The following is a 24,302-nucleotide window of genomic DNA, read 5'->3' as shown; positions in this document are numbered from 1 at the left end:
TATCCTGCATTTTCCTCTCATTCATTCATACATTGTTTCATTAAACATCCATTAAATAGATTCTGAGCACCTCTTATAAGTCATTATATGCCAGGTCTCATTATTTTAGCAAAAACTTGAATAACTGACAGTTACACATAAATATACACATAAAGCATGGGGCAAGAAACAAGACTGGAGGGAAGAATAGTAAAAGGAAGACTAGTAAAACTGAGAATCTGATAACTAGTATGTGAGGAAAGAGTATACATGGTGAATGTGACAGACTGAGTGGGCAGAAGGGAAAAAGACAGAATGGTGAAAGACTAGAGTAGGATGTCGCCAAAGTAATCACCAGATGCTAGTGCTTAATATAAACCACACCAAAGCAGATATGTGAAAATATTCTACATGATTTTTTTAACCTAGTCCTGTGTTATGGATTTTTTTTTTCTTTTTTCACATGAAGTTTTAAAATTCACATTTCAAAAGTTATCTGCCACTGGCCAGGCGTGGTGGCTCATGCTGTAATCCCAACACTTTGGGAGGCCGAGGCAGGAGGATCACTTGAGGCCAGGAGTTCAAGACCAGCCTGGCCAACATGGTGAAATCCCATCTCTACCAAAATAAAAAATGAAAAAATTAGCCAGGCGTGGTGTCCCATGCCTGTAGCCCCAGCTACTCTGGAGGCTGAGGTGGGAGAATTACTCAAACCAGGGAGGCAGAGGTTGCAGTGAGCTGAGATCATGCCACTGCACTCCAGCCTGGGCACAGAGTGAGACTCTGTCTCAAAAAAAAAAAGTTTGCCAGCTGTCCTGTGAGTGAGTATTATATTAAGACTAGCGACATCTGGTGGATATTTTGGAAGTGACACTTGAATTTCTCTATGACAGCACTGAAAATGCACCCCTATGCCTCTGGGCTAACAGTTATCAGGTGTCAGAGCTCCACATCAGTAATTAGACTAACATCAAATCATCTTTCCGCAAGATTCAAGGTCTCTTTACAACAGGTAGCCTGATTTCTACCAAGGACCTAACTCCTGATGTCCAGCTGCCTTCTGAAAGATGTATACAAAATCTGACGCCACAATTCTTTTACAAGGTAATGTATTATTTTAAATGTTGACAGTCTTTGACGTCGTCTTTTCAAATTTATTTATTTATTTTATTTTATTTTATTTATTTATTTATTTTTTGAGACGGAGTCTCGCTCTGTCGCCCAGGCTGGAGTGCAGTGGCCGGATCTCAGCTCACTGCAAGCTTCCGCTTCCCGGGTTTACGCCATTCTCCCGCCTCAGCCTCCGGAGTAGCTGGGACTACAGGCGCTCGCCACCTCGCCTGGCTAGTTTTTTGTATTTTTTAAGTAGAGACGGGGTTTCACTGTTAGCCAGGATGGTCTTGATCTCCTAACCTCGTGATCCGCCCGTCTCTGCCTCCCAAAGTGCTGGGATTACAGGCTTGAGCCACCGCGCCCGGCCTTATTTATTTATTTATTTGTTTGTTTATTTATTTATTTATTTTGAGATGGAGTCTCCCTCTGTCGCCCAGGCTGGAATTGGCACAATCTCAGCTCACTGCAACCTCTGCCTCCTGGGTTCAAATGATTTTCCTGCCTCAGCCTCCTAAGCAGCTGGGATTACAGGCACCCGCCACCACGTCCAGCTAATTTTTTTTTTTTTTTAGTAAAGATGGCATTTCACCATGTTGGCCAGGCTGGTCTCAGACCTCAGGTGATCCACACCTCTCAGCCTCCCAAAGTGCTGGGATTACAGGCATGAGCCACAGCACCTGGCCTGACATAAGTCTTTAAAAAATCTTTTTTTGAGACAGTGTCTCACTCTACCGCCCGGGCTAGAGTGTAGAGGCACAATCACAGCTCACTGCAGCCTCGACCTCCCAGGCTCAAGCAATCCTCCCACCTCACTTTCAGCCTCCCAGGTAGCTGGGACTACAGGTACATGCCACCACACCCAGCAAATTTTAAAATTTTTTGTAGAAAGGGGGGTCTTGGCCAGGCATGATGGCTCATGCCTGTAATCCCAGCACTTTGGGAGGCTGAGGCGGGTGGATCATTTGAGGTCGGGAGTTCGAGACCAGCCTGATCAACACGGTGAAACCCCATCTCTACTAAAAATACAGAAATTAGCCGGGCATGGTGGTGGGCACCCGTAATCCTAGCTGCTTGGGAGGCTGAGGCAGGAGAATCACTTGAACTCGGGAGGCAGAGGTTGCAGTGAGCCAAGATGGTGCCACTGAACTCCAGCCTGGGCAACAAGAATGAAACTCCTTCTCAAAAAAAAAAAAAAAAGAAAGAAAGAAAGGGGGGGTCTCACTGTGTTGCTCAGACTGGTCTTTAACTCCTGGCCTCAAGTAATCCTCTGGCCTCAGCCTCCCAAAGTCCTGGGATTACAGGCATGAGCCACTACCTCATCTGACCTGACATAGTCCTAAATAAGGAAATTAATTATTTACAATGTGGGGGGCAGGGGTGAGGGAACCTAAAAGTCCAACAACAGAGAAGTGGTTAAGAAAATTACAGCCATTATAATGTTTACCAAACGTGCCCACATTAAAACAAAAAATTTTAACAATTTTATGTTAACGTTAAGTGAAACAAAGCAAGTTAAAAAGTTTGCACAGCATATGATCTCATGTTAAAAATATACTAACACAGGGAAACCCCATCTCTACCAAAAATACAAAAAATTAGCTGGGTGTGATGGCACGTGCCTGTAGTCCCAGCTACTAAGAAGGTTGAGGCAGGAGAATTGCTTGAACCCGGGAGGAGGAGGTGGCAGTGAGCTGAGATCGAGCCACTGCACCCAGTCTGGGTGACAGAGCGAGACTCTGTCTTTAAAAAAAAGAAAATATATATATATATGTACATATATGTGTGTGTGTGTACATATATACAGAAAAAAAGACTGCAAGAATATTTTCCAGAATATAACAGTGTGCTTCTGGGTGGGAGAATTATGGTTTGCAGTTTTCAAAATCATAGTTTGCAATATTTTTCCAATGCTCTGTAATTAACATACATTATTGCTGTAACAAACTTTAAATATTTTAAAAATGCATATATTCTGATTAATTGCTAGAATTTCTCAACCCCTGCCTCATTTTATTAATTGCAGAAAAAGATGAATCAAGGTCCAAGAGAGCTATTAATAGAATTTCTACAAGAAGGAAAAGCAAAAAAATAAGACAAATATATTAAAATTCTGTTTCAGGATCTGAGTCCTGATGGAGAAATCCCCAGAAGTAGAACCGTATTGAAATTCCAGTAACATCATCACGCTTTTCACAACAATACACCAAAAACTTACAGAAGGCTCTGTTGGCAGCAAGGAGTTAGTAAATCTCATAACCACTTGGGTCCCCATCTTCAAGAGTCCCTAGAAGAGATGAATCAGGGCCACCTTAAAACAGGAAGAATAAGAAATGTACAAAATAACAGGCCAGGAAAAAAAAAAAAATTAAAGCTAAACTAACCTAGTTGGGGCCAGGCCCCTCCCCAAAACCTACCAACTTAAGTCATCTTGAAGTATCAGAAACAGGACCCTAGTTAGCAGGAAGTCCAGCTGAAGATATTACAAGCACAACAGGGCTATCCCAGTGGCATTTGAAAAATTTTTTTTTTTTTTTTTAGAGAGATAAGGTCTTGCTCCGGCACTCAGGCTGGAGTGCACTGGCGCTGTCATAACTCACTGCAGCCTTTAACTCCTGGGCTCAAGAGATCCTCCCACCTCAGCCTCCCAAGTATCTAGGACCACAGATGTGCACCACCACACCCAGCTAACCCAGTGGCATTTCTAAACCTAGTTGTTTAGGTATTAATAGTAATAAAGTGAAGAGTAATACTCCCCTATCATTAGTCAAGCAACAATGCATTTTCCCTTCTTCCTATATTTATCAGTCAAGGACCACAGGAAATATTCTGAAGATAATCAGAAGAAATACTGGAAGCTCTGCTACTGGCATTTACTTCCCTCTATCCTCAGAAACTGAGTTTTAACCCAGAGAGACAACATGTATAATTTTTTTTTTTTTTTTTTTTTTTTTTGAGACAGTCTTGCTCTGTCGCCCAGGTTGGAGTGCGGTGGCACAAGCTCAGCTCACTGTAACCTCCACCTCCCAGGTTCAAGCAATTCTCCTGCCTCAGCCTCCCAAGCAGCTGGAACCTCAGGCACGTGCCACCACACCCGGCTAAGTTTTGGTAATTTTTTAGTAGAGATGGGGTTTCACCATGTTGGCCAGACTGGTCTCCAACTCCTGACCTTGGGTGATTCGCCTGCCTTGGCCTCCTAAAGTGCTAGGATTACAGGCGTGAGCCACCGCGCCTGGCCCGGCATGTATAATTCTAAGGCAGAAATGTGTATATTGCACTTTAAGCTTACAAAGTACTATCATCTACATCATCTTATTTGACCTTTGCAGTAAATAATCTCTGAAAACAGGTTAATTTTTTTTTTTTAAACTTTTTTGAGATGGAGTCTCGCTTTGCAGCCCAGGCTGGAGTGCAGTGGCGCGATCTCAGCTCACTGCAGCCTCCACCTATCGGTACAAGCGATTCTCCTGCCTCAGCCCCCAGAGTAGCTGGGATTACAGGCGTCAGCCACCACGCCTGGCTAATTTTTTGTATTTTTAGTAGAGACAGGGTTTCGCCATGTGTTGGACATGCTGGTTTCAAGCTCCTGACCTCAGGTGATCCACCCACCTCGGCCTCCCAAAGTGCTAGGATTATAGACATGAGCCACCCCGCCCCGCCAGTACTAACCCGGCCCGACCCTGTTTAGCTTCCAAGATCAAAAGAGATCGAGCGCTTTTCAGGGCGGTATGGCCATTAAATTTTGCATTTTTAGTAGAGACAAGGTTTCTCATTGTTGGCCAGGGTGGTCTCCAACTCCTGACCTCAGGTGATCCGCCCGCCTCAGACTCCCAAAGTGCTGGGATTACAGGCGTGAGCCACCGCGCCTGGCCACCTTCATTTAATATATAGAAAATAGGCTACAGAGTTTCTCCACCAATTAGTGGTGGGGGCAGCCCTCCAACCCACCTTTTCTGAATCTGCCTGCATTGACTCTTTGCCAGACAACAGGCCAGGAAAAAGTGATAATGGTAATGATATAATGGCAGCCAACATTTGACTACAAACTATGTACTTGTTGCAAGTACTTTAAATTCTCACACTTTATGGAGCTAATACTATTTTTTTTTTTTTTTTTTTTTTTTTTTTTGAGATGGAGTCTTGCTCTGTCCCCCAGGCTGGAGTGCAGTGGCGAGATCTCGGCTCACTGCAACCTCCGCCTCCCCGGTTCAAGCGATTCTCCTGCCTCAGCCGCCTGAGTAGCTGGGATTACAGGCCCGTGCCACCATGCCTGGCTAATTTTTGTATTTTTAGTGGAGACGAGGTTTCACTATGTTGGCCAGGCTGGTCTCGAACTCCAGACCTCAGGTGATCCGCCCGCCTTAGCCTCCCAAAGTGCTGGGATTACAGGCGTGAGCCACCGCGCCAGGCCGATACTATCATTGCCAACTTTTGTGTGTGCGTGTGCTACAATTTCATTTTCAGTACTCTACCAGTCTTTAATCATCCCTCTTAGGGACCAGCAGAGAGACAGCGGTATTTGGGGAGAACGGAGAACAGACTGAGAAAGGGGAGTGCGTTACCCCTCCTCTCCAAGCTCTGAAAGTCTGAAGCAGGAAACTGCACACTAAGAATGTACAAGGCTGAGAGTGGGTTTGGTCTTTGAAATTTTAGCCTCCTCCTACCCGCTTCAACCTCGCCACCTCCGCGTGTCCCCAGTTTCGATGTGGATGATCAACTTGGGTAATATTTTTGTTACCCGCCACCTTTCAGCACCTACCTCTTAAATTATGGGTCCGTCTGGTTCAGCATTTCTGTCCCCAGCCCTCCTGGGCTGGGCCTGCCCCTGCTCTGGCTTTGCCGCGGCATTCCCGCTGCCATGGTGATGCGGAGGCCGGCCACAGGCCCCGCCCGCCTCCAGCCAGCCCGAGCCAGCCCCTGTCGGCCTTGGTCCCGCCTCCGGCCCGCCGGATCCCGCCTCCTGCAGGTCCTGACCGCCCCCGCGCCCCCGGACCCAGATCCTCCCACTGCCGTTCCGGACCCGCCTCCCAGGAGCCCCGACAACAACCAATCCCGGCATGGACCTCAAGGGAACTGCGCCCTCTGCCAATGGTAGCCCGCCCCCTGTTATTCCCAAACCCCACCCGTCTCCAGCTCCGCCTCCAACCGCGGCCTGGGGGTGGGGCCGGAAGGCCTCTCTACTGGCTGGACTTTCGAACCGCCCTTAAAACTGGGCGGGATGCGCTGTCCTCGCGAGGAGCCTTGGGGCCCCGCCCCAGAAAACACGCCAGGCATGTTTCTCAGGCCATTTATTGATCCTAGCGGCCCCGCACCTGCGAGAGCCAACAGTCCCTCCGAGGGAAGTTTCCGGGCCTCGCTGTGCTGTCGGTTATCAGTGTCTTGAGGTTCTGTAGGCCCATGGTTGGAGAGCGCTTCCTCCACGCCTCAGCCCCCTCCCCCATTTGTGTGTTAAGGTCTGGAGCCTGACTCAGCCCAAGCCAGCCCTGGTGTCTGAATGTAAAAGCTCAGAATGCTTTTCCAGAGCACCTCCCCTTCAGCTTTGGAGTTTAAGGTGTGTGAAAAAGGATACCATTAATTAAAGTCCGACAAGATCAGCCCACGTGCTTATAGGCTAACTTTTAACCTGCTCTTTCTGCACTTTTCAAGAGCAGGAGCAACAATGGTGAGGTCGAAGACCTACCTCCCTGCACACTCCACCTAACCTCATGTGGCTACCTAAGTTTAGCTATCCACTCATAGCTAAACCAACTATAACTCCAACCTAACAGTGGCAAGTAAGAGGCCAGGGGAGAAACTGGGACGCTCACAATTCCTGGGGCTTTGGAGTTCTTTAAGCTTAAAACGTGGCCAACATCCCTGGGTTGCCACCCAATTCCCCAAAGCTGTAGATTCTCCCCCACAGGAGTAGTGGTTAACGATGGACTGGGCCTTCCTCCCCAAGGCTCACACCAGGGTCCCGTTCTTGCTGTCATAGCGAGGTGTGGCCTGGGGGAAGCGAAGGGTCGCATACTCTGTAGCGTCTTCTAAATGCACTTGTTTCGCTTCCCAGGAATGGGGACGGCTGCACACTTGAATGTCAGCATAATGTAAGTTGCTGTCTTCCCACATGAGGCCTGGACTCCTCTCTTGAGACCCTTGCTGCTGTAACACCCGCTCATACGTGTGTCCTGTTGTTTCATGGCCCTGCGAGGAATGGATAGCATTAAGGGAGATTCATGGCTTGGTTTTGCCCCTCACCTCCAATGCAGGGGCAGGTCGACTGATGTCCCTTCGCTTTGCTCCTTTGAGGGGCAGAGGAGGACAGACAGAGCCAGCAAATTCTACAGGTGACTGAAATGTGTCTGTTGCAGGGCAAAAGAGCTGGCTACTGGGATCCCATGTCCGAGCAGCCCCGGAGAGGGGACAGAGGCCTGTCATTACCTTTGGGCCATTCTGCTGCAGCTGTCGTGGCTGTGGCTTCAGTGTCCGTCTTGCTTGGCTTCCTGAGGGGAAGAAATCCAACTTAAATTCATTCTCTCTTCCCTGTCTCTGTTGAGACTGCCTTTTCAACTCACTATTAAACTATCACGGCAGGCTTCCGTCTAATCTCCCTGCCTCCATTCTCACTTCTTTCATGTCTACTAGTCCTAAATCCAAACTCCTTAGCAGGGTTTACAATCTGGCCCTTTCACAATCTGGCCATATTATCTTCCATCCTCATTTTTCACTAGCCCCTAACACAGTTCAACATGAGAACCCATTATGTGCCAGGCTCTGTGCCATGTTCTGGTGGTAGAAGGATGAGTAAGCTGTTTCCTCTACCTCAGGGGGCTTACAGCCTGCTAGGAAAGACAAATAAATAAAAATAAGTAAACAGACTTACAATGCAAGATGGTAAGTGCTTAGCTACACCAATCAGTCACTTTGAATCAAGTCAGTCTCTCTTTTCTTTTTTTTTCATGAGCTGATTTATCTGCCTAAAACACCATCTTCTCCCTCCTCTGCTGACTTATGAACTTTGCTTTTATTTATTTATTTAGAGACAGAGTCTCGCTCTGTTGCCTAGGCTGGAGTGCAGTGGCATGATCTCGACTCACTGCAACCTCCACCTCCCGGGTTCAAGCAATTCTCGTGCCTCGGCCTCCCAAGTAGCTGGTACTACAGGCACACACCACCATGCCCCACTAATTTTTCTCTTTTTAGTAGAGATGGGGTTTCACCATGTTGGCCAGGCTGGTCCCAAACTCCTGACCTAAAGTGATCTGCCCCCCTTGGCCTCCCAAAGTGCTGGGATTACAGACGTTGAGCCACTATGCCCAGTCCTTTGCTATTATTTCTTTGACATTTTGACATCAGTGTCTTCTCTCATTCTCCCACAGCATGAGTGCACATCGGTTATAGCACCAGTAGATGATATTACAACTGTTTGTTTATATGAATTTATCTCTTAAATTTGATTTTCAGCTCTTCCAGAGCTGAGATCGTGTGTCTTTCCTCTTGTGCCTCTCTGCCTCCTTGGGACCCACACAGGTCCTCACATACAGTATAAGTGCTGAGTAAGTATTTGCTAGATGAATGAAAGAATGAGCAACCAACCCTGCCACTCTGAAATAATGGAAAGAATAAGATCCAGAGGTTCAGAGCTAGTCTTCAGCGCAGCAACCTGGATTCTCTTTTCTCTTTGGTGTGCCGTCTCCCTTTATCCCTTCATTCCTTTTCTACCCTTCTGCCCTTTCCAAAGATGGCAGTTCTATTGCCTTCTCTAATTTGCCTCCCCCAGATTCTTCCCCCAGCCCCAAAGTTACCTGTTTTCTTTTTCTTCTGGAAAGTTGATGGGCAGCTCCTGTGATAGGAAAAACAGATCACCCATGTGCAAGAAGCCCTGGCCTCTGCCCTCCCTCCATCATCATTTGCTCTGTGGTCTCCTTAACATTCTGATGACCTTCCCCTACCTCCCTCTAACAAAGATTCACCCTGAGCCAGGTTCAAAGCATTAGTCAAGGGTACCACACCTCTCCCACATGGATGGTTCTGGAAGGTGGAGTAGTACAACTGACATAACCAGACCCAAAATACAGCCTCAGGCAACCAGGCACTACATGCCAGGGATGTATCTGGCTTGAGAGCTATTCTGGGATTGTCTAACAGGCTAATTCCCAGCAGAGGGTGAGGGAAACCTGCCAAATGATGGAATATTCTTGGATCCAGAGACCCTCTTGCCTCTTCTTCAGTGCTTTTTTTTTCCCTGGGGTCTTTGCCAATCTGGGACTTTTATTCTGGGAGCCCTGGAAGCTGCCACAACCAGGGCTAACTAATTACAACCCCTTAGGGCCCTTTCTTAACAAGTGACCTCCCTCCCTGCTTCCTTGTCCTTGTTTTTAATTAACAGAGAAAGTGAGAGATGTTTAACCTTTAGCATCCTTTAGAGAACTTTGTCTACAGAACAGGGAGCACTGCATTTGGTGAGTGACTCAGCTATCCTGCCCTCACTGTAGGGCAGGCCTCTTATATTTATTTCTGAGCCCCTAGGGTCCCCAGTGGCGCCCGTGTGTCTACGTGATTGTTAACTGTTTGATGCCAGAGAGACAACACTGTTTGAGGAAATAGGCTAAATAGTTTGGGGCTTACTCCGGATTCTTTTTCTTGCTTTCTTGCTAGTATATTTCCAACTCTTGCCAGAGCCAACCCTGTTTGTCTGTCTGATCTCTCATCTCCTGGGAAGTTTCCTTCTTTGCTAATTGGTGAGGGTGAGAGAGAGAAGACTGACGTCCAAATCATGAGGACTACTGTGGGGAAAAAAGTCAGGATTTTTCCACACACATTTGACAAAGGTTTCTGTTTTGATGTGACTTTTGGTTTTGCTACAGCTTGCTCAGTTGACAGCAGTTGAGTCTCCAGCCAAACTCTACAGGTGGTTCAGAAGAAAAACTACTTCTGTGTTTTTCTACTTCTTCTGCCACTTCAGCTCTTGCTTTATGTTACTGCTGCTCAGTCAGCCTTATCCTAAGAACAAGATAATCTTCTAATTCTTTACCACTTGTTACTACTCTTTACCTACTTATTTTTATTTAAATGGATAGAGAAAATATTAATCCTAAAATACATAGACTAGGGCTATCCAATGTTAGTGAACAGAGCCTCTTCTCAAGTTAGATATTGTGCAATGCTGGGACACAACCCAAATGGAGTGAATATTCATTTAGATTCACAGGTGATGAGATTTTATTTTTAGATTTAAGGATACTAAGTGGGCACTCTTCTACAGTAGTAATAGGAATAAAAATTTGTGCAATCCTCCTAGAATGCAACTGGCAATAAGTATAAAAAGCCTTAAACATAAATGTGTATGCCCTCTGATGTAGCAATTCCATATCCTAAGAAATAATTATACATGTACAAATATGGATATTCATTATAACATTATTTAAATTGCAAAAAATAGGAAATACTCTGAAGGTCCATGATTTGGTAACTGAATAAATAAATGGCATATCCAATTAATGGAATATATGTAGCCATGTCATAAAGAATGTTGGAAGGACCCGAACATCATGGAAAATTTTACTCTTTATTAAGTTAGTAAAAAGATATGTTTTGGAATAAAAACTGTGCACATTTAAAAAATATATGGAAATACACTAAAATGTTCCCATCATCTCTGGGTGCTTATGTTTATGGCTGCTTTTTATTTTCTGCTCTTTGCAGAAGTTAAATTTTCTGCGATGAATGATTATTACCTTTGTAATCAGAAACAACAACAAAGAATATTTTAAAATAAAAATATCTTCAATTGCCATAATATCTTTAAGCCTCTGGAGGTTTATTGAGATAACAAAAAATAGAGAACAAAGTTTTTTTTTTTTTTTTTTTTTTTTTTTTTTTTTTTTTTTTTTTGAGACGGAGTCTCGCTCTGTCGCCCAGGCTGGAGTGCAGTGGCCGGATCTCGGCTCACTGCAAGCTCCGCCTCCCGGGTTCACGCCATTCTCCTGCCTCAGCCTCCCGAGTAGCTGGGACTACAGGCGCCCGCCACCTCGCCCGGCTAGTTTTTTTGTAGTTTTAGTAGAGACGGGGTTTCACTGTGTTCACCAGGATGGTCTCGATCTCCTGACCTCGTGATCCACCCGTCTTGGCCTCCCAAAGTGCTGGGATTACAGGCTTGAGCCACCGCGCCCGGCCGAGAACAAAGTTTTATTCAATCCTACTAGTATTTTAAGAGGAAAAAAAGATTTTGGTTGGACTGTTTGGTATAGTGTCTCTAGAATGGGCTCTGGAGTCAGACTGATGAGGTCAGACTAGCTGTGAGACCTTCAGCAAATTTTTAACCTCTCTGGGCTTCTGTTTTCTTATTAATAAAATGAGTATGATAGGCCGGGTGAGGTGGCTCACGCCTGTAATGCCAACACTTTGGGAAACCAAGGCGAGCGATCATTTGAGGTCAGGAGTTCAAGACCAGCCTGGCCAACAGGTGAAACCCCGTCTCTACTAAAAATACAAAAATTAGCTGGGCGTGGTGGCGCGCCTGTAATCCCAGCTACTAGGGAGACTGAGGCACAAGAATCGCTTAAACCTGGGAGGCTAAGGTTGCAGTGAGCTAAGATTGTGTCACTGCACTCCAGACTGGGCGATAAAGCTAGACTCTGTTTCAAAAAAAAAAAAAAAAAAATGAGTGTGATAATAGAATTCAGACCTCATGGTATTATTGTAAGGATTAAATAAAACAGGAAATATAAAATACTTAGCATGGTTCCTAGCATATAATAAGCATCAGTAAAAGTTGACCACTAATGACTATCACCATCAGAGAACTAACCAGTAATGAAAAAAGAATACCAACACTTGGGAAGAGACAGAATAAAAGAAGCTGTTACATCCCCTTCTCTGGAAGCTTTTCTGTGCTTCTGGATGTCCTGTGTCTATAAGGCATCTCAGAGTTTAAAGGGTGCTTTATTTTGTCAATCCTGACATTCCAGGAAACACATATTTTTGTTCCCATTTTACAGATGGGTCAACTAATGCCCTTTTTTACTAACTTAATAAAGAGTAAAATTTTCCATGATGTTAGGTGTTCTTCCAACATTCTTTATGAAGTGGCTACATATTTTCCATTAATTGGATATGCCATGTATTTAGACAGTTACCAAATGTTGGACCTTCAGGGTATTTCTTACTCAACAAGGCAGGGACCAAATGTCCTTTTATTACTGTGTCTTCTGTGTCTATCACTGTGCCTGTAGTACATGTCCAATAAACATTGTTTAATAAATGAATGGATAAATGAATGAGTAGTAGGGCAGGACTTGAATCCAATGTACTACTACAAAACCTATGTGTTTTCCAATGCACTTCACTTGTCTATCTAAATAAAATGATGCTTTATTTATAACATGACATTCTCAAGATCTGCCCCAAGCATGGAAGGCAGTAGACAGGATAAAACCAGGACCAGGAATTTATGGCATGGCAGTGATTAAAATTCTGGGAAAGAACAGTAACAGGGCCACAGATAATTTATTACAAGGTTCTAACATACAGTATATCCTTTGCTCTTCAAAATAAGCCTGTGATCTACACAATGTAGGATGTATTATCTATATTTTATATATGAGGATGAATACAGAGAAATTAAGGGACTTACTACCTATGGTCACATAGTAAATAAGTGTGAAAGTCATACTCAGATATCCCATGGATATTCTTCTTTTTCCTACTTCTGCCCTTTTATTTTTATTTTCATTTTTGAGGCAGGGTCTCTCTGTCACCCAGACTGGAGAGCAGTGGTGTGATCATGGTTCATTGCAGCCTCGACCCCCAGGGCTCAGATGATCATCCTGCCTCAGCCTCCCAAGTACCTGGGATTACAAGCGTGCACCACCACACCTAGCTAATTTTTTTTTTTTTTTTTTTTTTTTTTTTTGAGACGGAGTCTCACTCTGTCGCCCAGGTTGGAGTGCTCCGCCTCCCGGGTTTACGCCATTCTCCGGCCTCAGCCTCCCGAGTAGTTGGGACTACAGGTGCCTGTCACCTCGCCCGGCTAGTTTTTTTGTATTTTTTAGTAGAGACGGAGTTTCACCGTGTTAGCCAGGATGGTCTCGATCTCCTGACCTCGTGATCTGCCCATCTCGGCCTCCCAAAGTGCTGGGATTACAGGCTTGAGCCACCGCGCCCGGCCTAATTTTTTTTTTTTAGACGGAGTTTTGCTCTCATTTCCCAGGCTGGAGTGCAGTGGTGTGATCTCAGCTCACTGCAATCTCTGCCTCCTGGGTTCAAGCGATTCTCCTGCCTCAGCCTCCCGAGTAGCTGGAATTACAGGCATGTGCCACCATGCCCGGCTAATTTTTTTTGTATTTTTAGTAGAGACAGAGTTTCTCCATGTTGGTCAGGCTGGTCTCAAACTCCTGGCCTCAGGTGATCTGCCTGCCTTGGCCTCCCAAAGTGTTGGGATTACAGGCGTGAGCCACCGCGCCCGGCCACTTGGCTCTGTTTTCTAAGGTCTCCTGAAAGGAGGTGCAGCTCTGGTGTTGGAACAAGGAGGTACCAGGCAAAGGAAGGTGGCAGTGGGAGGCTGGCAGACAATTATCTCCAGGTGCTCTGATTTTCGGGGGGCTCTACATCCACCAATAGAGATAGATGTTCCCCTCTGCCCTTCCACCCTACTCACCAGCTTCCTCCGCAGCAGACCCGGTTTCCCATGGCGCGCTGTCTCCAAGGGAGCCCAGCTGTTTTTATGCATCAAGAGGCTTGTGCATTTCCGGGTTCCTGGTTGAGCTTTCCGCCGCAGCTCCCGGAGTCTGTGTCAGTGTCAGATTTCAACCTAGCAGGTTGGACTTTGGAAGCCACCTGCTGGAATGATTCCCAGGTGACTGTGTTCCCAGGCAAAGGATAGAACAACACACGGGCTCCAGGTGAGAGCTATCTCAACTTCAGGATTTGAAGCGTTTTTTGATGAAGCCATGAACTTGAGCTTCAAGCTTCAATAAAAAGAAACCTGAGATAGAAAAGGGCTCTCGGTTTCCTTAGGAAATGCTTCTCCATTACATCCCTCTGTCTTTGAAATATATCCTCTATAATAGATGAGTGCCTAATGTAATAGTTTGCTCAGCACCACTCTGGTTTAACTGAGTTTCACTTTCGTGGCAATTGGTACCAGTTTCTCATTATCTTTGTCCAGAATCTGGATTGGGATACTGAAGTCTGTTGGAAACTTAAGTTTGGGAAAATGAGTTCCTCAGATAGTCTCCCTAGATCTTTGAAATCTATGTGGGCAAATCACTTAACCTTTATAGGGTCTAAGTTTCCAGGGCTGTGAAATTAAAAAACTGAATCTAATCCCCTTTCTGGTATAAAATCAGATGATTCTATGATCGGGATGGCCTCAGCACTTCTTAACCACTCACTTCCCTATCCACAATTCAGAGCTACTGATTCTCCACTTACCCCTCAACTCTGCTTCTCCTTCCAGTAACGCAAAGTTTGACTCACCCCACACTCACCAGTTAGAAAATATGGGCTCTAGGAGAATCCATTGAAACCCATTATTCTTGTCTTCAGTTCTCTCACCCCATTGTTAGTGTTTTCCTCGGATGCCTGGTTATTTGTGTGTCCTTTAAGTGGATGTTCAGGGCCCACCACTCAGCTCTGCACTCCACAGAGAATACCCTAGACTTTGAACTCCTCTTATGAAACATGGGTAAGAGTGACAATCTTACAGGATTGTGGTGAAAAATAAAGCTGTAGTGCAGGGCCTGGCATATGGGACATGCTCAGTAAGAGTTAGGTATTGTTGTTGTTATTATTACAAAGCATATTATTTTCTTTCTTTCTTTAATTTTTAAAGAGGGTCTCAGTCTGTCACCCAGGCTGGAGTTGAGTTGCTAGCTCACTGCAACCTCAAACTCCTAGGCTCAAGAGATTCTCGCCCCTCAGCCTCTCGAGTAGCTGGGACTACAGGTTCACACCACTGTGGCCTAGCTAATTAAAAGAAAAAAAAATCTTTTTAGAGGCAGGGCCTTTTTTTTTTTTTTTTTTAACTAATGTGAGATGGGGTCTTGTTATGTGGACCAGGCTGGTCTCGAACTCCTGGCCTCAAGCAATCCTCCCATCTCAGCCTCCCAAAGTTCTGGGATTACAGGTGTGAGGCACCACACCTGGCCAAGATAGGGTCTTGCTATGTTGCCCCTGCTGGTCCTGAAGTTCTGGCCTCAACTGACCCTCCCACCACGCCTGGTTCCCACATCTTACTGTCTTTTCGTGTGCCCTAATCATTGCACTATTTCATGGCCATGCTTCTTCCGTGCAATCCATTCTGTATTCTACTCTACCATTAACTGTATCCTTTTCATCCTGTTACCCACTCCTTCTCCTCCCAGTTCAAAAGCCATTAATGATTTCCTATCACCTACAGGATACCGTTCAAACTGCTTAGCCTAGCACTCAAAGCCCCCCATAATCTGGTTCCTTTTTAGCCACCCCTTCTGTAATATTTTAAAAAGCACCTAAGCAGCTGGGTTTACACAGTGGCTTGGCTCATGCCTGTAATCCCACTGCTTTGGGAGACTGAGGCAAGAGGATCACTTGAGCCCAAGAGTTCAAAATCAGCCTGGGCAATATAGCAACAACCCATCATCTCTACAAAGTATAAAAACTGAAAAATTAGCCAGGTGTGGTGATGTGTGCCTGTAGTCCCAGCTACTCAGAAGGCGAGGTGGGAGGATTGAGCAAGAGAAGTTGAGGGTGCAGTGAGCTGTGATCACGCCACTGCACTTCAGCCTGGGCGACAGAGTGAGACTGTCTCTAAAAAAAAAAAAAAAAAAGAAGAAGTAGAAGAAAAGGAAATCACCTAAGGGATTTTTAGATGACCAGAAACTCCAAAGAAATCCATAGAGCAATAGAGCATTGTGGTAGCCAGAAAACCTGATATGCCTAAAGCAGCATTAATAGAAGCCTGAAGTGATAAACAAGGATATTGATTATTCCACTGAAGTCTGTACCAGTCAATCCATGACTGGAATAACAATTTTAGGCCTAGATGTTGAAATTCAAGCTACGTTATCAAAAGGCAGTATGTTCAAAATAAAGTTAATGGGTAATATGTGATGTGGAAAGTGCTATATGATATGGTTGAAGGAACAAGGCATGGCCAGGTGTCGTGGCTCACGCCTGTAACCCCAACATGTTGGGAGGCCGAGGTGGGCAGATTGCTTGAGGCCAGAAGTTCAAGACTAGCCTGGGCAACATGGCGAAACCCAGTCTCTACAAAACAATACAAAAAATTAGCCCGGTGTTGTGGTGAGAGGATTGCTTGAGCCAGGGAGGAGGAGGTTGCAGTGAGGGGAGATGACACCACTGCACACACAGCCTGGGTGACAGAGAGAGACCTTGCCTCAAAAAAAAAAAAAAAAAAAAAAAAAAAAAAAAAAGACCTAGGCATGTTTAGCTGGGAAAGGGAAGCCTCAGGAAGACAGGATGGTTATCTTTAAATATCGGAAGGATTTTCAAGTGAAAAAACCATTGCATTTGTTTTTCAGAGAAGTTACTGAAATGCAGATTTTGATTCAACAAAATCAAAGGAATTTATAACGGTTAAGTCAGTTAAGACCAAAAAGAAAATGGAGGGCCAGGTACAGTGGCTCATGCCTGTAATCCCAGCACTGTGGCAGGCCAAGGCTAGAGGACTGCTTGAGTCCAGGAGTTCAAGACCAGCCTGGACAACAAAGCGAGATCTCGTCTCTAGAAAAAGTAAAAAATTTGCCAGGCGTGGTGGCACACACCTGTTGTCCCAGCTACTCAGGAGGCTGAGGCAGGAGGATTGCTTGAGCACGGGAGGTTGAGGCTGCAGTGAGCCATGAGGAGCACGGGAGGTTGAGGCTGCAGTGAGCTGCAGTGAGGCATGGCCACTGCACTCCAGCCTGAGCAACAGAATGAGACCCTATCTAAAAAAGAAAAGAAAGAACATGGAACAGGCTACCGTGGGAAGTTCTAAGTTGTCTGTCATTCAGAATGTCCCAGAATAAGTTGATTAATAACTTTAAAAGAATTTGAATGGAGTGGGGATTTGGACTAAATCAGAAGTTTTCAAATTTTTTATAGCTGAGAAACCCTTTCCCTTAAATAAAGCTCAGTTACAAAACATATCAATGTGAAGTTATTCTGGTTGAAGTCTAAGTGGAATCCTTTTCTTATTATTTTTCTTCTCAACTAGATTCCGGAAAGTTGACAATAAAAGCTAATAGTTTTTATATTTACAATATATATTCCCCATGGTGTATTACATGAGGTTTGATAAATATTTATTGAATGAATGAATGAACAATTAAATATATCAAATGTTATTTCTCTGGGGCATGCTTTCATTTTTAATAGACAGCAATCTTTCAACCAGAAGTTGAATTCCTCAAGTGAGTTCTGTTATCCTGGAGGTCCACAGATCCCTAAGAAGGATGTATGAATGGGTCTGAAGAGTTGTGGGAACCTATTCAAATTGTATTGCCAAATTTGGGAGCATATGTATTTTTCTGGTAAGAGCAGCTATAGCTTTTGTCAGATTTTCAGAAGGGTCTATAACTCCCAAAAGTTAAGAAACAACCACTTAATTTAATTCAATTTAATTTTTTTGAGGCAGGGTCTCACTGTGTCACCCAGGCTGGAGTGCAGTGGTGCAATCTCAGCTCACTGCAGCTTCAACCTCCCTAGCTCATCCTCCCACCTTAGCCTCCCAAGTAGCTGGGACTACAGGCATGCACCACCATGTCTGGCTAATTTTTATTTTTTTGTAAAGACAAAGGTTTCACTCTGTTGCCCAGACTGGTCTCTTACTCTTGGGCTCAAGTGATCCTCCTGCCTCGGCCTCCCAAAGTACTGGGATTACAGGTGTGAGCTGCTGCACCCAGCCAAGAAACAACTACTTTAATGGAAGAATTGTAGGTATCTACCACAGCCTAATAAAATATGTATTCGGAGGCAGGAAGGTCGTTTTGGACACCTCCCCCAAATCACCTAGCTGGATGTTCTCTTGATTGCAGAGAATAACTGAGGGGACAGACCCTCAGGCTTTTCTGAATACACCATACCCCCAGAGGACGGGAAGGTAATGGGGTTCCATGATCATTGGAGAGGCTTTGTGTCTGTGCCCCTGTGTATGCATACTCGGGCTCTCAAAATCAGTGACCATTTCAGTGGACAGACCTTAGTACATGAAAACAAAGTATTTACTCCAGGGCTTTAGGCAACTCTCATCAGCCAAAAACCATTTTCCCAGCCCCTACCCAAAACGGGCCAGACAGTCTGGAGACCCTTGTTTTTGTGTCTCTAATCACCAGCTCAGACAGTGCCCTCTGGGCTGTTTGGATGGCATATCCCTTTTCTCTCCCAGGATCACTCTCTCTTTTGTTGCATTGTGAGAAAATCACGGCTAGGAATTTGATCTGGAGCCAGCGTCAGCTTCCGGGTGTGATCTCAGTATCCAAGTGCGAGCTCAGGGTCCTATGACGTTAGGCACATCAAACTGAGGAACTTTTTGTCTAGCTGGCTGTGACCGCCTCCCTCCCTCCCCATCCCAGCTTGCCGGCCACAGAATAGGGAGCAGCACAAACAAGGCCCTGAGATTTGGGTTTATTCGGCTCCACCCAAAACTAAACCAAGGCTATGACACGTCCCATGGGACCAAACCATACATTGTAGACCATGCACCTTTCCTTTCCCCCAAGGACGCTGCTACCTCTGGAGTGGTGGGCAGCTGCCCATATCACCATGGGAGGTAGAGAGGGATTTGCTGGGTGCTGGGTCTGTGGCAATCAGGGCTCAACTATGGCTGCCTCCTCCTCTTCCTCTGGATCAGGAGGCGCAGGGAGCAGGGAGATGTAGACCTCATTGACCTCTGTGTCCAAATGTCGGCCACCCCGAGGCGCTTCCAGGTTTAAGATGCCATCATGGGAGAGAGCAGCTCGGACCCGCCAGGGGTCGACATCAGCAGGCAGGACATAGGTGCGGCAGAACTCTCGGGACACGAAGCCGTGGCGGTCCAGGCGCTGGGGGTGCCGGGCAGACACCTCCAGCAGGTTATCCACAGTCCTCACAGTCACCTCGTCTGGGGTAAAGTGGCTCACATCCAGAAATGCCTGGAACTTGCCCTCACTGAGCCTAAGCTCGGAGGCCCCTGCCCTGCTGCCCTCCCCAGCTGGGGCGGCCCGAGGCCGGACATAGTAGCCATGGTAGAGTGTGGGGGTCAGGATCTCTTCTGGAAGGAGGCCTAAGGGGCAGAGAGAACGCAAGAGGCAGGATGAGGGAGGATGAGGCTGGCACAGGGGCGAAATGGGAAATCTGGAGAGGAGGGATTGGGAAGAGCAAGAGGGGAGTCAGGAGGAGTGGGGAACGGGAAGGAGGCCACACAGTAGCTAGGAGGAGAAGGCAGCTGGGAAGAGGGGAAAGAGAACGGAAAGGAAAGGGAGGAGGAGGAGGAGAAGCGGGGGGAGGAGGAGGCACCAAATGGCCTGGTTGATAGAAGGGGGACAAGGAGGCACACCCAGGCGGGCAAAGGGCAGGTAGCAGCACTGCAAGCACCAAGTGTGTCTTGAGGTCAGCAGGAATGGGAAAGAGCTCTGCTTGGAGGGGATGAGAGGGAGTCTGGGGTGGGGGGTGGCTGGTCCCAGGAGATCAGTTAAGCCCAGAGTGGGGTGGAGGCCAGTAACGTTGGGAGGTCAGCCCAGAATTTCAGGGGGTGGGGGTGGGAGGCAAGGGGGTGGCATCTGTGCCATACCTTCTCCGAAGCGCTGCTCACCCAGGCGGCTCGGGTTGGCAAATTCGTACTCAGCGGTGGCTGGGTGGGCATGTGGCACTGAGCGGCCCGACATGGCTGCAGATGCAGCGGGAGCCCTGGTCCGAGGTGCAGCCCCAACAGGCGCAGCGCGACCCCTCCAGCTGCCCGGAGAGCCAGGGCTCGATAGGAGGTGGGGGCGGGGTCGACACCACCCAAAATAGTGCCGAGCCTCTGGGGGGGAGGGGCGGGGAGTGGGGGCCCTGAGTGAGAGCAACGAGGGTGTGACCAGCGCCGCCTGGACCCCTAGTCCCCTCCCCCGCACACTCTTCAGCTGTCGCAGGGGGCCTGAGAGGACAGCTGAGGGTCCTGGTTAGGAACGAGCTGAGAAGGGGGAGCTGGTGGTGCCTGGGGCATGAAGAGGCCTCGCTGAGACCCTCACAAACGGTTTGCACGTTTCCACACCTCATTTTCTCCTCCTTGGAGGCCGGCACTGTGCACCCAATTCCTAAAGCACTCCTGGATTTAATGTTCTGAGAGCCACATAGGATGAAAGATGCAAGAAATCTTTCTGCTCTTTTTTTCAGGGAGTGGGGTCTTTCTGCCCAGATGTCGGAGTCCTCTCCTAAACCCAGGTCAACCCAGGGCAGGAGGCAGATGGCTGGTACTGACATGTTGACCATCACTGCTCTCTTCCAAGGACTCACAAAGAGTTAATGTCCCTGGGGCCCAGCCTAGGAAGATTCCAGTCCCTGCCCAGGCCCAAGATAGTTGCTGGCCTGATTCCCCTGGCATTCAGGACTGAAGAGGAGGAGGAGGAGGGGCACACTCCACCGCCTGCCCCCCCACCCGCCCGCGTGCCTGCTTGGGATTCCTGACTCTGTACCAGCTTCAGAGAACTGGGGTGGGGGTGGGTGCCACTGGGTGTGTACAGAAAGCTAGTGAAACAAGACCATGACAAGTCACTGGCCGGCTCAGACGTGTTTGTGTTTCTCTTTTCTTAGCTCAGTGAGTACTGGGTATGTGTCACACTGCCAAATCCCCGATCACAAGTCTCCATGAACCGGCGGTGAGCTAGGATAATAAAACCCCTGACATCACCATTCCAGAAGCTTCACAAGACTGCATATATAAGGGGCTGGCTGTAGCTGCAGCTGAAGGAGCCGACCAGCCAGCTGACCCCCCACACTCACCTAGCCACCATGGACATCGCCATCCACCACCCCTGGATCCGCCGCCCCTTCTTTCCTTTCCACTCCCCCAGCCGCCTCTTTGACCAGTTCTTCGGAGAGCACCTGTTGGAGTCTGATCTTTTCCCAACGTCTACTTCCCTGAGCCCCTTCTACCTTCGGCCACCCTCCTTCCTGCGGGCACCCAGCTGGTTTGACACTGGACTCTCAGAGGTGAGTCTCCCCACTGCTAGAATGGGAGAGTCCTTACTGGAACCTCCTGTAAACTTCTCCATCCATTTTCCTCTCCTTTCCTGCCTAAACCATTTTAGGCACATGTGTATCCAAATGTGAAGAAAAATGAGGAGGTTGCTAGTTCCTCCCTCCCCCGTCACCTGTTTCTACTTGATGGTCCTCTGTATCCCATTTATTACATTTTTTTCATGCACTGTCAAGTTCATCCTCCATCCCCTAACTTCTCTGCAGGGTACCCCTTTCTGGTTTGGTTCATAACAATCTGCAGGGAAAGAGCTGCCTTCAAACTCCTTTGCTCATCTCTTCTAACACCACGGACTCTTGACCAATTTTACCATCTCAGGTGTCAGAGCCAGGAGAGAGCCCTGCCTCACCCTGCCTGAGCTGTTCACCCTCATGGGCATTTTCTGCCTTTTTATTCCCTCTTCTGTGATTTTCTGGGTTTCTCAGGGCTGTGACAGGGCATTGGCCTGGGTCCAACCAAGCCTTATGAGGAAACAATATAGGGACCCCCACTCGTCCTAAGAGGGTGAGAGAACAGGGTGAACATATAAGGTTGACAGAAGCTGTCACAGATAACGCTCTGGTTTAAAAATATTCGAGTGTGAGTAAACAGGAGATGAGTGGGCAAGGGCTTTGGAAGGACAAGCAGGACCAGCAGAACATTCCAGATTGGGTGGGTGGAAAACTGGCAAAGATACCTGAGCCAGAAGAAGAGGCCTTTGTCTCACAGACAAACCACAAAGCCAGGCATTGGAGCCAGAGAGGCAGCAGATGCCAGGCCTGCACCCATCCTTGCGACTGGTCCCCTGGGTGATCTGTCTTCTTCTCTGTCCCTGTAAATAAAGTTTGGGTCTGATCACCATGAGCCTTAGGTATCACTGTGGTGGCTCCCTGAAGCAGAGAGCCATGTTTATTTAAAAAGGGGATATTTTAAAGCAGAAAAGAGAAGGATGAATTACCTGGACAGAAAGCAACTCTGCAGAATAAGACAACACCAGTATAATGAGTACTTTCGCCATCTTTCTCCCGTCCCATTCCCTTACCTTGCTATTTCTAGATGCGCCTGGAGAAGGACAGGTTCTCTGTCAACCTGGATGTGAAGCACTTCTCCCCAGAGGAACTCAAAGTTAAGGTGTTGGGAGATGTGATTGAGGTGCATGGCAAACATGAAGAGCGCCAGGTATGTAGCTTGGTTTTTTGTTTTTGTTTTCTGCTCATTCATTCAGTGTATACTGTAATAGTCCAGGTAGTGCTATCAGCTTTGGAGGCTGGCTACATTCCAGTCCCAAGCTATAATAGTCTAGATCAGGGGTTACAAATCAATGTCTAGAAGACTAAGTTAGGGATAGACCTATTGCTGTTGTTACTGTTGTTATGGCCAGAGATGTGGTCTTTGTTTGATTTGATCGCCTTAGATGGGATGATGGGATGTTGATGCCCCATCTTAGCCAGAGGTTCTGAATCTTGGCCACATTAGAATCACCAGGGGAACTTTCAAAAAACCTAATGCTCAGGCATACTCCAGACCAATTAAATCAGAATTTTTAGGGGTGGGACCCAGGGCATCAACATTTTTTAAGGTAATTCTAATCTACAGTTAAGGTTGAGGACCACTGATTTAGGTATAGGGCTGTCAGACACCTAGTTGCTTTGCATAATTACATTAACTACAGGTACCCTAAAGGCACTTGAGTTGTGAATTCTCTGTTAGCTGTGCAAGAATCCATGTCTCTTCTTTAGCCCATCTTAATGCTGAACTACTTGGTTTGTCTAAATTTCAGAGCTGTGCTCAGTCTTTAATCCCCTATAGCCCATGCAGAAATCAGTTAATGAGAGCCTGTTTGGCTACATGCTTGAGAGTCAGCAGGCATACGGGTTAAGGTCATCTACTCTTTGGGGGAATTCTGACGAATGGAACAGCTTTTCATGACTTTGTAAGAGGGCTTTAAAATTCCTTCTCACCAATTAACGATAGCTCAGCGATAGCTCAGAACCTGTGCGTCAACCAGTACAGTTTGTCCTTAGTAATGTCCTCAGGCTGTTTCAATTTTGCTCATATGATTTAGGTTTGGGTCATAGTCTCCTTGGATGGAGTCTTTTTTTTTTTTTTTTTTTTTTTTTCCCCAGCAGCAGTCCTATTGTTCTGGAACCTTCTGGGACATTCCTGAAGAATCAGGACAATTTCAGGGCTTCCTCAGGGACTCAGATTCTAAATGAGATTCCAAATTCTGTAGGCCCAGTCAACATTATCTAAACCTTTGGGAAATACTCCTAAACATATCTATGCCTCAGGGTTTGAAAAACAATGAAGTGTTGTACTGTTTCAGACTTCTCAGATTCTCACTGGTAGGAGTGACTACCTAGGTAACTTCATCTTAGCCACAACCCTGAAACAAAGCACTGTTTATTTTTCCTATGTTGTCATGGCATTTGGTCTCACCTAAGGGGAAATCAGGATGCCTGAGTTCTGGGCAGGTGATAGTAGTTCATATTCTTATCTCTCTGCCTCTTTCCTCATTCTTTTGGGTTAGGATGAACATGGTTTCATCTCCAGGGAGTTCCACAGGAAATACCGGGTCCCAGCTGATGTGGACCCTCTCACCATTACTTCATCCCTGTCATCTGATGGGGTCCTCACTGTGAATGGACCAAGGAAACAGGTCTCTGGCCCTGAGCGCACCATTCCCATCACCCGTGAAGAGAAGCCTGCTGTCACCGCAGCCCCCAAGAAATAGATGCCCTTTCTTGAATTGCATTTTTTAAAACAAGAAAGTTTACCCGCCAGTGAATGAAAGTCTTGTGACTAGTGCTGAAGCTTATTAATGCTAAGGGCAGGCCCAAATTATCAAGCTAATAAAATATCATTCAGCAACAGATAACTGTCTTGTGTTTGAATATTCCACACACTTTTAAATAAATGTACGGATACCACAGATCTATTTATGATTGCATTATGATTTAGAGGGCTCCAAGGATTTTAGAGTCAGAATGACTGGCTCCACCATTTACTAATGATATAAATTTAGGCAAGTTGCTTAACCTTTCTGGTCTTCAGGTTT

The 24,302-nt window shown here is 46.6% G+C and overlaps 4 protein-coding genes across 13 annotated transcripts in view; 1 reads left to right on the top strand and 3 right to left on the bottom strand.

The window, feature by feature from the left end:
- Positions 1–6,078, bottom strand: part of DIXDC1 (DIX domain containing 1) — a 101,423-nt gene extending 95,345 nt beyond the window's left edge. For 2 of the 3 annotated variants that reach the window (XM_050757698.1, XM_050757700.1), the window contains exons 1-2: positions 5,849–6,078; positions 3,308–3,376 (exon numbers count right to left, since the gene is read on the bottom strand). In XM_050757698.1, the coding sequence (XP_050613655.1) occupies positions 3,308–3,364 (57 nt within the window). In that variant the 5' untranslated portion in view covers positions 3,365–3,376; positions 5,849–6,078. Of the gene's footprint in view, positions 1–3,307; positions 3,402–5,848 lie in introns of those variants that run through there. The other variant, XM_050757697.1, reaches the window with a different exon arrangement.
- A 284-nt stretch (positions 6,079–6,362) lies between these two features.
- Positions 6,363–15,053, bottom strand: C14H11orf52 (chromosome 14 C11orf52 homolog). 4 transcript variants are annotated; one of them, XM_050757770.1, is made up of 5 exons: positions 14,559–15,053; positions 13,727–14,053; positions 8,874–8,911; positions 7,510–7,571; positions 6,363–7,272 (listed from the first exon to the last, which is right to left on the bottom strand). In XM_050757770.1, the coding sequence occupies exons 2-5, from the start codon at positions 13,756–13,758 to the stop codon at positions 7,033–7,035; spliced, it is 372 nt and encodes a 123-aa protein (XP_050613727.1). In that variant the 5' UTR covers positions 13,759–14,053; positions 14,559–15,053; the 3' UTR covers positions 6,363–7,032. The 4 variants fall into 4 exon arrangements, with proteins under 4 accessions (XP_050613727.1, XP_050613726.1, XP_050613728.1 ...); XM_050757769.1 differs by having other exon boundaries at positions 13,727–14,036; XM_050757771.1 differs by having other exon boundaries at positions 13,727–13,928.
- CRYAB (crystallin alpha B) lies at positions 9,492–24,119 on the top strand. 5 transcript variants are annotated; one of them, XM_050757758.1, is made up of 4 exons: positions 9,492–9,530; positions 20,821–21,219; positions 22,301–22,423; positions 23,775–24,119. In XM_050757758.1, the coding sequence occupies exons 2-4, from the start codon at positions 21,019–21,021 to the stop codon at positions 23,976–23,978; spliced, it is 528 nt and encodes a 175-aa protein (XP_050613715.1). In that variant the 5' UTR covers positions 9,492–9,530; positions 20,821–21,018; the 3' UTR covers positions 23,979–24,119. The 5 variants fall into 5 exon arrangements, with proteins under 5 accessions (XP_050613715.1, XP_050613714.1, XP_050613716.1 ...); XM_050757757.1 differs by lacking the exon at positions 9,492–9,530 and adding an exon at positions 19,411–19,638; XM_050757759.1 differs by lacking the exon at positions 9,492–9,530 and adding an exon at positions 19,946–20,009.
- HSPB2 (heat shock protein family B (small) member 2) lies at positions 18,660–19,949 on the bottom strand. Its single transcript, XM_050757753.1, has 2 exons — positions 19,820–19,949; positions 18,660–19,312 (listed from the first exon to the last, which is right to left on the bottom strand). Exons 1-2 carry the CDS (start codon positions 19,911–19,913, stop codon positions 18,858–18,860), a joined length of 549 nt encoding a protein of 182 aa, XP_050613710.1. The 5' UTR covers positions 19,914–19,949; the 3' UTR covers positions 18,660–18,857.
- Positions 24,120–24,302: the final 183 nt, after the last annotated feature.

This window comes from Macaca thibetana, chromosome 14 (genome assembly GCF_024542745.1).
Source record: "Macaca thibetana thibetana isolate TM-01 chromosome 14, ASM2454274v1, whole genome shotgun sequence".
Classification (NCBI taxonomy): domain Eukaryota; kingdom Metazoa; phylum Chordata; class Mammalia; order Primates; family Cercopithecidae; genus Macaca; species Macaca thibetana.
The sequence above is the reverse complement of the archived record's forward strand: the minus strand, read 5'-3'. Positions and strand labels throughout refer to the sequence as shown.

Bases quoted from the DNA above. Each gene is read 5' to 3' on its own strand.
- C14H11orf52 (XM_050757768.1), bottom strand. From the start codon at position 13,758: ATGGGAAACCGGGTCTGCTGCGGAGGAAGCTG. The intron at 7,572-8,873 runs GTAACTTTGGGG...TCTTCCCCTCAG, and splicing joins CCAGAAGAAAAAGAAAACAG to GAAGCCAAGCAAGACGGACA. The intron at 7,273-7,509 runs GTAATGACAGGC...CATTCCTCGCAG, and splicing joins TGCAGCAGAATGGCCCAAAG to GGCCATGAAACAACAGGACA.
- HSPB2 (XM_050757753.1), bottom strand. From the start codon at position 19,913: ATGTCGGGCCGCTCAGTGCCACATGCCCACCCAGCCACCGCTGAGTAC. The intron at 19,313-19,819 runs GTATGGCACAGA...TCTGCCCCTTAG, and splicing joins TGAGCAGCGCTTCGGAGAAG to GCCTCCTTCCAGAAGAGATC.
- CRYAB (XM_050757758.1), top strand. From the start codon at position 21,019: ATGGACATCGCCATCCACCACCCCTGGATCCGCCGCCCCTTCTTTCCT. The intron at 21,220-22,300 runs GTGAGTCTCCCC...TGCTATTTCTAG, and splicing joins TTGACACTGGACTCTCAGAG to ATGCGCCTGGAGAAGGACAG. The intron at 22,424-23,774 runs GTATGTAGCTTG...CTTTTGGGTTAG, and splicing joins GCAAACATGAAGAGCGCCAG to GATGAACATGGTTTCATCTC.